Below are 12534 nucleotides of genomic sequence, written 5' to 3' on the forward strand. Positions count from 1 at the left end.
ATTTGTCTTCATACCCACAGACAACACCCCCAAAGAAGTAAATTGCCTTATGTTAGCACTATGTTCAAGTAGGACATAACTCACAAAAAGCAGGCAGCTATACCAAAGTTTATCTGAAGACTAAAATTCAAATGCTGCAAATAAATTAATTGTGGGTGCACCTACTTCAACATTGTATACTTTAACAGCATAGAATGCCTTTCGATGGCTTAATTTACCCATCAACACAAAAGGAGTTTATTTCGTTGACTCCTGTTAACCCTCAGTGGAATTTCAACAACAAATTTTGTGCCTATTTCAAGTGTTTCTTCCTTGTGTTTTCAAGGTTTGTTCATGGTGTACACTAAAGGACAGGGAATACAAAAGATACATTTTAAGCTCTTCAATCTAAATCTGACTTTTTGGCTTCCTGCCTCTTTCCTAAATATTAAAAACAAACGACTCATTTCTTTAAGACCTTCTTACTAAAAATAGTCGGTTGGACTGCTTAATTGTGTTAGCTGAAACACAAACATATGAAAAAGGAAAGGGTTTTGTAGAAAAAACATTGAAGAGAAAAAAAAAATCAGATTTCATCTGGCCTTCCCATCATCACTTAGAGAATTGTTTTGTAGTTACATCATCAGGAAATAAAATACTATCCTCCAAGGACCCTGACTCTTTACAGAAGGAAAAAAAAAAGGAAGGCTCGAAGTTCATATCCCCCTCAGAGGAGTTCAGCAAAAGTCACATTTTTGCCATATTAAAAAAAAAAAAAAGGAAAGAAAAACAGAAAAAACTCCCTTAGAACAATTAATTAAAGAAGATGACCTGAAATTTAATTTTTCCCTTCTCAAGTTCTAGGCTGCAAGTCTAAGTGGAAAACATTGTACCTAATCAGCTAACAACTCCTAACGACTTTATTATCAGCAATAGAAAGGAACTGCACTAACCCAAACCTTCCGCACATTCTTCTTGGCCATGAACTAGTAGACAAATGAAATTTTTCACACAGTCCTGAGCGTCAGCTGGAGCCAGAACACATTAACAAGTTTTCCAAGCTCTGGCTATCACTGAAGTAGAGTCAGACACGACGAGCCTGCACAACACGGAGCGCCTTATATGGCAAGGCAATGACGTAATGCTCCATAGGCTTGGGGCATGCAAAGCGCCCATCCCTCATTGTTTGGTGGGACTGCTGGAATGCTCGCAGCCTGATGCTACAGCGCAGCGCCCCGCACCATGGAGCAATAGCTGAGCCGGGATTCCATAGCACAGGAGCGCAAGGTAAGGGAGAGGGTGGGAAGCAAGCTGCTTCTGGCCAGCACTGCCGCTTCTTGCTTTTGCCTACTGAGATACTTTCTAAAAAAGTTGCTTCCAAAAGACGGGGTGAGGACTAAGAAACAATGAAATACCCCAAAACAGCACCAGGAGGTCTAGAAGATGCCTGGTTATTCAGATATAGGGTGACTACTGCAAGCATTAAAAACTGTGTTTTAAGCAATTCCTACAAAGCCAACAGATGCAGAATTAATTTAATGTTAAAGAAGGAGGGAGTTATGAATTACACACACTTTCCAAATGGTCGGATAAAATCATGACTGCATTTAAAGCTGTGGAAAGAGTCCAACAGTATTGTAATATATTAGGTAGAGCTACTGCCTCTCCTTATGCTGCATTTACATGCATATGCTATGTATTAGTAGACATGTATGTACATATGTCTCTAAGCATTTACTATACTTCTGAACAACTTCTACCGTAGTTCACAGAGGGATGTATAAATTGCCACAAACATTACTCTGCAATAAGATTTTGCTATGTCTGAAAAAACCCAACTGTAACTTGTTTAATTACTAACAAACTTTTCAACTCCTACACACTGCTTCCCTCTTCTGTGTCTTGTGTGCAAGTGTCAAATCACAAGAGAACAGAACTGTCAGATTTTGATGAAAAAAAACCACTTTAAATCCTGGTCGAACTTGATGAGGTTTTTAAAAAAATCAGAAAACTCACAGGTCTCTTTAAGGCTTATTCTGCAAAATGCTCAACAGTATCACACTTATTAACTCCAGAAAACAGAGAATGAAAAACAGTTCTGACAAGGCACTAAGCACCTTGAAAGATTAGACCTTAGCGTGTTTATAACTCACACCTGCATAGCACACGAAATTGCACTGTCCTCTCCCTTGATTAAAGGCCAAACCCTGTCAAATCCTTGTTTATAAGAACAACTGCAATTAAGTCAATTGTACTGTCCTACTTGCAAATTCAAACTACTAAGTACTGCTCTCCAGAGTCTTACGTGTAATTTAAAGTATTCGAAAAGATAGACTCCTTAAGATCTTCCAACTGCAACTCTTCTTAAAACATGTTTTTATTGTATGTTTTCATTTTCCTTAATATGAAATTAAATCAGCACAAAATGTTAGGACAGCAGAGAGGATTCTTTTTCTCTTAATTTCATGTTTTAAATCCTCCAAAATCTTTGTCCAAGTATATATTTAAGAAAAACCAAAGCTGATACAATCATATGCATTGATGTAGTATCATACATACACAGATTTAGAGGCTGAGTCAAAATATCATGTGTGAATATTTTTATAACTTTTTTCAGCTTTAAATAATAGGAAAATATTAAGCAGTTATTTTCTACATGCTTCTAAAAATATATAGACAGACAATTCATTTCAAAGACAATTCAGGTATTTGTGTATTATTAACCTTGGCATTTAGATAAAAGTTGCATCCATGTTTCCAACACAATATTTCTTGAAACAAGCAGTTTACACCTCTGTTGGTGCCTCGAGTCTGCCTAGCTGTAGAATCAGGGGAGAGGACACTGTATAATATATATAGAATGAAAAGAATCCTAGCAACTAGAAAAAATGTAATTTATAGTAGAAAATCAGTACCCCAGATCAGTATCCTAAGCCCCTTACAAAGTCTTCTGCTCACTATTCTGTCCTATCTGTGAACTTGCAACCAATGTCCTACCAGTTTTAGAATGATTATTTAGTTTCCCAAATATCCAGTGTGAAGTTAAAAAGCAAAAAAGTTAGATACTTCATGAAAGAAGTTCATGACTTCATGACTGAAGTTAAGTAACAGTCCTCAAATTGTGTGTCTGAGTACAAGGGATAAACTGAAGGACTACAATATGCTAAAGAAAAAATATTAATAGAAATGCTACACATGCAATAAATACACAAATTTGATAAAGTCAGTAAGTAGAAACAGAAAAAAAGCCTACCCATAGGTAAGAGACTATTTTAGCTACTCCAAATCCAGCTGAGATGGGTAACTTTTATCATTAATTACTGCTTTAGCAGCATTTAAGGGACCATCTGTACTGTGAATGCTGCTAGCCTAATACAAATCATAACATCTATCAAAAGCCAGAACTCTATTTCCCATAATCTGTCTTTCTTAGATTGAAAGGGAAAACATTCTTCACTTGATACTTACAGAGCCAAGTTTGCTCTCATTTATACTGGTAAAACTCCAAAACAATTAGACCAAGGTATAATGATTAAACCGTCTCAGTGCTGTTGCATATGTCCCTGTCCCCCCTTGCCCGTTCCCCTCCCCAGTATTAGTCTCCTTTGTTCTTAACATGTATTGAGTATTATTTGATAGTTTTCCTAATTTTAAGAGATTAAAATGTAAACTTGTGTTAATTAACAGTAAAAGGAGACAGTGAAAGAAATTATCATTTAATGCACTCTTAAACAACAGTATTTCTTAATTTATATTTCTTTTTATAGTAATTTCTCATAACATCCAATGTGAAGAGAAAACATTTTAAGAACAAATATATCCTTCAGAAATGAAAGTCAACTTCCTATCAAACTGCAATGACCCTTTGTTCCTTTCCCGTCACTTCCCTTTCCTCCACTGACAAACATCTGCTGACAGCAGAGTTTTTAGAGATTTCCAGAAAACCAAGGGATCTAAGTTAAACTTAGCTTCTATTCCCCATCAGCACTAGTAAAATCAAATTATTTCTTCATTTGTGCTGAGTAACAGCATTTTCATATTATTTGTCTAATACTATGATGAATTCCCAAGTTTGCTATTGTCATGGGACGAAAAAACAGCCTGGTTTTACTCCCAGTGAGTTTTTCCTCAGTGGCAGTTCTTAAAAGAGTAGTATTTTTCCTCAGGAAAAATTCTTTACCATCTGTAGTTTGGCATGGGCAAGTGAGCAACCACTGCTCCTCTGGACCTCACCTGCAAGCAGCTTTTCTCAAATCCTGGGTGTGGTATTCCCTCAATACCATTCATTAAAGAAGCAATTAAAATATTTAAGTCAGATAATCCCAAGGAGTTTACTATATAGGAAGTCATATCTCTAAAACCATCACTCAAAACTTTAGTTCTGTCTCATGAGTGGTTTCCCTTAATACTTCAGCCTGCCATCAAGTTGATTTGAAGTTAGAAACTATGCCTTATCAATATTTTTTTTAATTCCTTAGGCTCATTTTTTCTCATATTGAATGGATTCTGCCATGGCACCCTTGAGGTTTAGGTTGAGCTTTTTGATGTAGTTGAAAGCTTAGTTAGTTCAGCCCCTCACTAAACTGTATTACTTGACTCCAAGAAAGTTCACTGCTGAAAAATTCTAAATATACTGCCCAGTCTTCTTGTGATTTAAGTTAAGCAATGGGCATTTTGACTCTTAACACTTCTCAGTACATTATGCTGATTTTGAGGCTTACTGTGTTTTCTGTCAGCAAGGCAAAATTCACTTTGATTGCATGTCCAGTGCACCATGTTGTTTGTGGAGGTTCAGTGACTGCACTCACACCCAGGGACCAGTGGAGCACCCCCATTCACAGCTCACTTTTCTCAAGTGTTTAAAAATTCTAGGAAAATATATTTGAAGATATTCTGAGGCAGTCTGTAGCTGCCAGTTAAAAACAGTACCAAAAACATCTCCCAAGGCACTGCCTCGTCACCAGAACAGAAATGAGGTGACAGTGAAGAGGTGAATGTTCATGCAGAAACTGAATGGGGCTGAGAAAACACCCCACAACAGCATTGTATAATTCTCCTTTAATAACAATATGGAAACTTTGGGGGTCAAACCAACCTTGCTAGAAACATTTCAACACAACTCAAAAGCCCTGTAACCTTGGTCACTCAAGTTAACAAATGCATGTACTTTTTGTCTGTTGAAAAAGTCACCCTTCTGCTACAGCTCATCGCTCATGTGATGATGATGTAACACAACTGCTTGGCTTCAGCCTCACTCTGGGCAGGTGACCACCTGACAGTGGCTGCTCAGGTAAAGAAGCAGAACTTGAGCCATTTTGCTTCACATTGCATGCTCACAGAAGCTGAGAAACCAGAGCCCCAAACCATCACCTCACTGCTCATGCCTTAGCTTCAAAAAACATTTACAGATGTACATCAAGTAGGGCACACAAAGCTCCAGTGAATGTAACTGAAAATATGGATGGGGAAAAAAGTACTCCTGACAAGAAAAACACTAGCCTTGCATACATTTCAGGGTTGTGCAACAATACATCAGACTTCATTATCCTCTACACATTTCCAAAGGCCAGGGAAGGAACACAACAGTTGCACTTCAAAGAAATTATACACAGAGTTCTTAAAGAGCTGCTTTAAACCTAATATTCAAAGCATTTACTTTCACATTCATTGCAGAGAGCTCATTTAAAACTTTGTCCTTTTTTATTAGAGACAAAAAGCTTATCTAGTGTTTGCATAGCAACTATTGCAATGCAAGCATAACAGAATGAGGAAAAACTTAAAACTCATCATGTTGCTACTACCATGAAACACCCACCCTCTCCCAAAACTGGCTGTTTAAAAATAGAAAGTAATGCACTCATAACACTCACATTTTAATTACACATTGGACTTCAGAACATGGGCAAAACCACCAAAGAGATAAGTTCAAGCTGACTGAATTCTGACAACTTTCTATGGATTCAATAATTTCAGGGAAATTTACATAACTATCACTCATTAAGTCTAATTCTGAAGAAAACTAGGAACTTTTATCACTTTTAACCTTGGTCTACCTAAAACTAATGCCACCCATCATATTCCCAAATACAATTCTATTCTACTTAGCTACACAGAGGTTTCTCAGAAGAAGCCTAATAAATACCACAGTTGGTTTTGTTTTCAACTTCACAATGCTTCCCCTGGTCAAGCACATTCTAAATCTCAGTAGAGCCATTCTGTTATAGATCCATACCTTGAAAAAGGAAAGTGATTTATATAAGCCTAATTTCTTTTTAAAATTTTGGGCACCTGAACTTGAGGTTATAACAGCTCCATGTTTGGGGTAGTCAACCCCTAATCTAAATATCTGAAATCCAGTGCTGAACACACTAACCAGGATATGGGAAGGTGGGGAAAAAATGCAATCTGTTAATGCTCAAAGCTGAAACATTTTCCAATTGAAACTTCTAAAATCTGTCTTTCTAAAAACATATCTAATAGATAAATGGGCATGTGCATTTGTATACATACAAGTAAGCAGAACAAGGGGACAAAAAGCCTCTAAAGTGAAGTCAGCAAGCACAGGTTCAATATAGGTCAATTCAAACAAAGAGCTGCCCACGAGGGTGTGTGAGGAGAGCACCAACCAGTGGAGAAGGTTCAGGCTCACATTAGGAGATGCACACACTGGTGCCCTTTCAGGAAAGCAGCACACAACAGCTGACAGGAATCTTCAAGCTCACATACTTTGCAAACCCCTATAAAGGAGGAGGGAAGAAAATGTAACATGGTACACAAAGGAGTAGCCACTTTGGAAGGTGTCTGCTTGGCCTTGCTTTGTTCCCACCACTTCACTTAAAGCTCTGTATGATTACTGTCATCTCTGTAAAGAGCAAAATTTCCCTGTCGCAATCAGGATTAACTGCGTGGGAGGAACCAGAAATTGCCATGGTAACATTTTATAACTTGTAAACGACCCTCTCATGTAGCTAGACTGATGCAGTTAACCAAACCTGCAAGCTCTGTCTAGAGATAAATACCTCTTTATTTCCAGCATTTGAAACCATGTTATAAGTTAATGATAAAAGATCAAATATATTGCATCACAAAGATACTGTACGTGAAAGCACGCTATGGTTCCTTCATTTTCAGTGACATCTCAAATAAGAAAATATAACCTGAACATCACACACAGACCATCAGCCAAGAGGCAAGAAAAGAGATCAAATAGGCCTGTAGCCAAATGTCACATAATGATACTGAGTTATCAATCAATTCGAGGTACAATAACAAGGCACAGAATGTTCAACTGAATTAACAGTTCTTTGAAGAACAGGGAACACTTGAAGTTCTCCATATGAAGGGGAAAGGGAAGCATGCATGCACATGACCCTCCTCTTTCCTAAAAGAGCCTCTTTGTATGACAGTTTTTGAAAGGCAAAGAACACTGGAAAGCAACTAATGATGGAAAAAGTAAGTATCTCTCTTGGCTTTAGGAAGACTGCTCAGACCAATTTTAAAGGAGTTTAAGAAATCACTGGTCACAGAATAGCTAGAACTAGTTAAATGCACTTTTTTCATCCCAACAATGATTTAGGGCTTTTCCCTAGGAAATAGAGAAACATTTATTTTCCAAAGCAAGTGAGTTACTCCAGCTGCTGAACACATTCAAGTAACTAAAAAAACCCAAAACACCACAACCACCCCAAACACTGTTACTGGCACTTTGAGTGGACATACAACTACAAGACCCAATTTCTTTTACTCTTAAGCAGAGTATTTGGTCTTTTATGTAGTGAAATCCCAAGGCTGCACAAAAATGAAAAAAAAATCTTAATTCAACACATCATAATCAACAGATCTCAGAATAAAAGATGCTCCCCAGTTAATTCCTCACTGGTGAAGAGGCTACTTAAGCTACTGTTTTCTATTTAAATATGTTTGCTATTAAATCTATGAAGTAAACCTTGGTTAGAACTATAATAATTAACGAATTCTCAGATTATATCATCTTTAGGTCTCAGTGTAGCTTTGTGTCCTGTAGTCTCAAGCAATGTGTTTGTCCTCTTTGAAGAGGATCAGTTTGGAGAAACTTCAATCCTGAACGAGAGCCCCTATGCTAAGCATTAACATGCTTTAGATAAAAGGTGCATTGATCCTGCACCTTTACATGATTCATCCATTACTCCAAGGCCCGTGTGGCCAGAGGTCTGCTGAGACAAGAGAAAATGCAACTTTCAAACCTTAGAACAGGTAGCAAGAAAGTGAAATATGTCCCAGGCAGCAAACTCGTCATTACTGCAGAGCTTCAGTACCCAGAATTGTACCCAGAATCAACTTGTAATGCATCAGAAATAGTTGTAGCACAATTTCTGAAGGTCACACAGTGCAAAGCAGGACACTAGCAGGACTGCCCATCGTTTATAGCTTCAAAGCCACCTTTAGATAGTTAACTATGCTGCAATGCATTGCTAACATCTCTCTCAACTGTCCTCCACGCTGAAGTGCTGGCAATGTCCACCACAGAGAAAATGGACACCTTCACATTATCAGGGCTATGGGAAAAAGATTTAGCTTCAAAGAGAAATTTCTGTTAGACATTAGCATCATTGCTGCTCTTATTACATACAGTTTTGGCTACTAGAAAAATTTGCCACTATCAGCAAACATGATAAAAGTCTTTAGCCTGTTTGGAAATCCTCAACTGCACTGCTTCAAGCAACCTAGCATCAAGGAAAATTTAAATACCTCAAGATAATTTTGCAGTAACAATTAAGATTTATGTTTTCTGCCAAAAAAAGAAGAAATGGGGTGCCACCCAAACACTCAGAGTTTATTATATACATACACAGAGCTACTTCAGGCAATAAGCACATGAGAAAAAGGGCTTACTTCTGTCTCAGAATGTATGTATATAATAAAGATTTTATGGGTATGAACAGGACAAGACCTTCAAGAAGGAATTTTAACTTCCTGCAAAACAGTGACACCACCTACATACTTCCTGAGGAATGTTTGTCTAATTGCTTCTAGCTAGCCCTGATTCCCCCAAATGATGGCAACCTGTCAGTCTTCCCTGACAGTCGCACTCAGTAATCAAGTACCTTTATTTAACTTACAGTGGTAAATCTACATGGTTCTGATCACAGTTTCAGCACAAAAATTCTAGTCTTGTGCATTGAGCATGAGGAGAGCATAATAAAGTTTGCAGCCAAGTTCCACCTGTCTAGAAGCAAGTGGCCACTGTATGGCTGAGCAGCTTATCCAGGGATGGCAGCCACAGGGACAATGCCTTCAGTTCAAAAGACTAACTGTGCATGGCAGTATGGAAAGTTCTAAATTTTGCCACTGCTGATGACTGATAATATATAAATAAGGTCATGGTTATAGCACAAGAGATAGGCACAGTGCCTACTCTGCCCATGAAAGAAAATGTGGCCCCAGAAATTTATTTTTATATAAAATGTGTGTTAAAATTGTTTTAGAGAACATCCAATTTCTGTAAATGTTATGGGAAAATGACATTTACAACTAACCAGTCTCCTCTGAGTAACATGATGTGTTATTGTTGGCTCAGTGCCATTTGCTGTCATACCAAAAATATTAACTAATTGACATTAAAAGAAAGTTTGTATAAATTGGATCCTTGAACAATTATGCCCAGTTCTGGTCAAGACAGCAGCACCAGCACTGCCTCAGATAAATCAGATACCACAACAGCACCTACTTTCCCAAGTGCTCCCTCATAACAGGAGTCCATACACATCATGATGTTACATACAGAATAAAAAAAAAAAAAAACAAAACAAAACACATAAGACTTACCTATAGAAATAAAAAAGCCTCAGACTGTTCTCTTAATATAAAAAATACTATCATTAAACCGAAGTGCAAAAAGATGATTTAAGGGTTACAAACTTACAGAGCTGAAGCAACTGACTCATTCAGGGAATCAGAACTTCAGCAAAGTCTCAGTCAATTGAAGGATGAAGAATAAGTAGCTAAGACAAAAGCTCACACCTCTGACTATTACACTTTCATGAACAATAAACACAGCCTGGCAGCGACAACTGCATTTGCTTTGCACAAACTAAACACACATGGCTGGGATCATCAGTGGGCAAGCTGTTTGAGCCTGACCTTCCCACGGTGAATGGCGGTGAGGACAGGGATGGCTCTACAAGACACTTTTAAGGAGCCGAGTTAACTCCTGTTACAATTTTTCCCTTGGTAAATCCATCAGCATTGCAGGATCCCAGCAGTATGCAATGGTATCAATCACAGCACCAACACCCTGAGAAGAAAATGCAAACCCACCCACCTGCCCACAGGGTAGGGGTGGTGGGGTGCACGTGGATTAAGCCCTGTCCTGTTTATCTCTGGAGTACTGAGTGGTTTAGAACACTGATGATTTAAAAACAGCACAGTAACTGTGGTCAAGCAATAATGTTACAGCAAGAATACCCAAAGTATACAATTAAAACACAACTCAGGTTCATGAAGACACAAGATCTCTCCCATTAATTTAATTTGTTGGAATGTAACGCTAAATATCAAATCATCAAACGCAATCCTTTCAAAGCCAATGTCATGTAAAAATCACAAATTATAAAAAAAATTCTCAAAATAATCTGTTACAGTAAGTTCCCACTGCTTTTCCATTTTCATAAATCTGACGTTCAGGCACAAAGGTTTACTTGTTAGGGATTAAGATATGACAGAAGCAGGACCTGGATTAGTAACTGAGAATTTCTGCCTCAGTGTTGTTGCTTTGACCCTTATACCACATCTCCTGTGGTTCATCTTTCCATTTCCTTCTGAAATCTTTCCATCTGCAAAACTATCATTTTCTGTCTGACGTAAATTTGAAGAGTTCCAAATTCTGGTGTTTCATCTGAAATTACTTGCTTTATTTCTGACTTTACAGGCAGTGTGGAGAGAGTGAAAGAGATGAGGGCGTGGGAAGGGGGGTGAATGTGCGCTGTGGTAATACGAAAAAATCCCAAACTACTAACTAGCAAAACCCAAGGGTATTCCCATGAGCTGGTTACATTATTGATGAATTTAGATTCTGGACAGAAGAGGATTAGCAGCCACGCTACCTGCACAGTCACATGGTACTGAAATGCCAACAGTAACAGATACCGACTTCAAAGAATACCTGAAACAGTTGTTAAATCTAGACAGAGGGAAGAAAAAAAAAGAGTGCATCTCAGAAATGGTGACACACCAGAGTCCAGCTCACACTCCGCTGTGCTCTGTTTTGTAATAGCCAGACTCTGGGACACAGAGTTTTTAAGGCTAACTTCAAGTAAAGCTCATTAATATTGTGAACTTGTCGGGTCAGTGTTCATTTAAAATTCTTTTTCAGGATAGGCAGTCAAGCAATAAACCAAACCACACAACAAACAAACAAACAAACAAACAACCTGTCAACAATTTAATAGGACAGCAGCTTATTCACTCCCCCCCTAAAAATCCCACTCCCACCTTCCTATCACAGACTCAGACATTGCGGATGGCTGGCATTAGAAGAATAGAAATGAGCATCCAAATTAATAATTATCACCCTGCACTTTTGGATCCTTATTGCCACAGAAAGCATTGGGACTTTTTACACAAGACTCATGTTTTGAGGTGATTTCCAAGAACATCTAGATATAGAAAGAATATAACTAAAGACAGAAAACTTTTTTCTTAAACTGAGGTTTCATAATAAAACAAAACTGAATTTTAGTGCTGAAGCAAAATTACTCAAACTGGAAGTTAATCTGGCCTTAAATCTTAAATTAACCAACAGAAATTTGCTAAATGCTTCTCACACTATTTACTGTCACTGAATTTACACAGGATTTCATAACATTTATGAGTGCAAATATCCCTGTATCATCAGCAAGAATTTTCAGCAGCTTAGTAGTTGTGAAATCATGGTCACAACATTAGTGTCCCAGATTAATTAATTTTTAAAAGCATATATTATCTGCATATGTTTACTCAGTATTGCAGCTAAATACATCTGGTTATCCATTTGAATGTGTGCCCATTAACCCAGAACTAGCAATACCATTCATCATCTATGACTTTTATGAAAACTTGTAAAGCAAGTCAGCATTTTAAGCATCAGATAAAACAATAATTACCTTGTGATAGTTTGTGGAGTAATAAGCAGAACTCATCCCCCCCTTATTAGGAGTTCTCATTTTATAAAACAGATTTCCTTACTGGGATATTTGCCTTACACAGTTTATTGCAGTGGAGATACCCTTTGGGAAGGTCTGCATCCCAGTGTAAGTTCATTATTTGAAATTTACTTACGTAAATTACTATACTGGAAAATAAATTTTTAAATAATTGTTCACATTCTGTTGGGAAGTGCTGACTGGTTCAGATAAAGCCAACAGATTACATAACAGCTATGGTATGTTGCTGCTGCTGTAATTCCAAAGGCTTTTGACTTTCATTATTACAGGGAGAAAAGAAGCATTACTAAATATAATAGAGAGCCATAAAAAAAGCTGTAACATATGTCTTCATAAAAACTGCACATCAGTAAGTAGAACTGTAGGCAAAGGAAAA

General features: G+C 37.6%; 2 protein-coding genes across 5 annotated transcripts in view; one reads left to right on the top strand and one right to left on the bottom strand.

Moving 5' to 3' along the window:
• Positions 1-12534, bottom strand: part of CMSS1 (cms1 ribosomal small subunit homolog) — a 225945-nt gene that overhangs the window by 187659 nt on the left and 25752 nt on the right. Inside the window, exon 1 of one of the 4 annotated variants that reach the window (XM_071561203.1) lies at positions 933-1082. The exons of the other annotated variants lie outside the window; for them this stretch is intronic. Within the exon in view, the coding sequence (XP_071417304.1) occupies positions 933-949 (17 nt within the window). The 5' untranslated portion in view covers positions 950-1082. Of the gene's footprint in view, positions 1-932; positions 1083-12534 lie in introns of those variants that run through there. 4 annotated transcript variants of the gene reach the window in all.
• FILIP1L (filamin A interacting protein 1 like) overlaps positions 1090-12534 on the top strand; it is a 35044-nt gene continuing 23599 nt past the window's right edge. Inside the window, exon 1 of the mRNA XM_071561151.1 lies at positions 1090-1266. The gene's annotated coding sequence lies outside the window, so the exon portion shown is untranslated. The remainder of the gene's footprint in view (positions 1267-12534) is intronic.

The sequence above is a fragment of the Pithys albifrons genome, chromosome 1, assembly GCF_047495875.1.
Source record: "Pithys albifrons albifrons isolate INPA30051 chromosome 1, PitAlb_v1, whole genome shotgun sequence".
In the NCBI taxonomy this organism is placed as follows: Eukaryota; Metazoa; Chordata; class Aves; order Passeriformes; family Thamnophilidae; genus Pithys; species Pithys albifrons.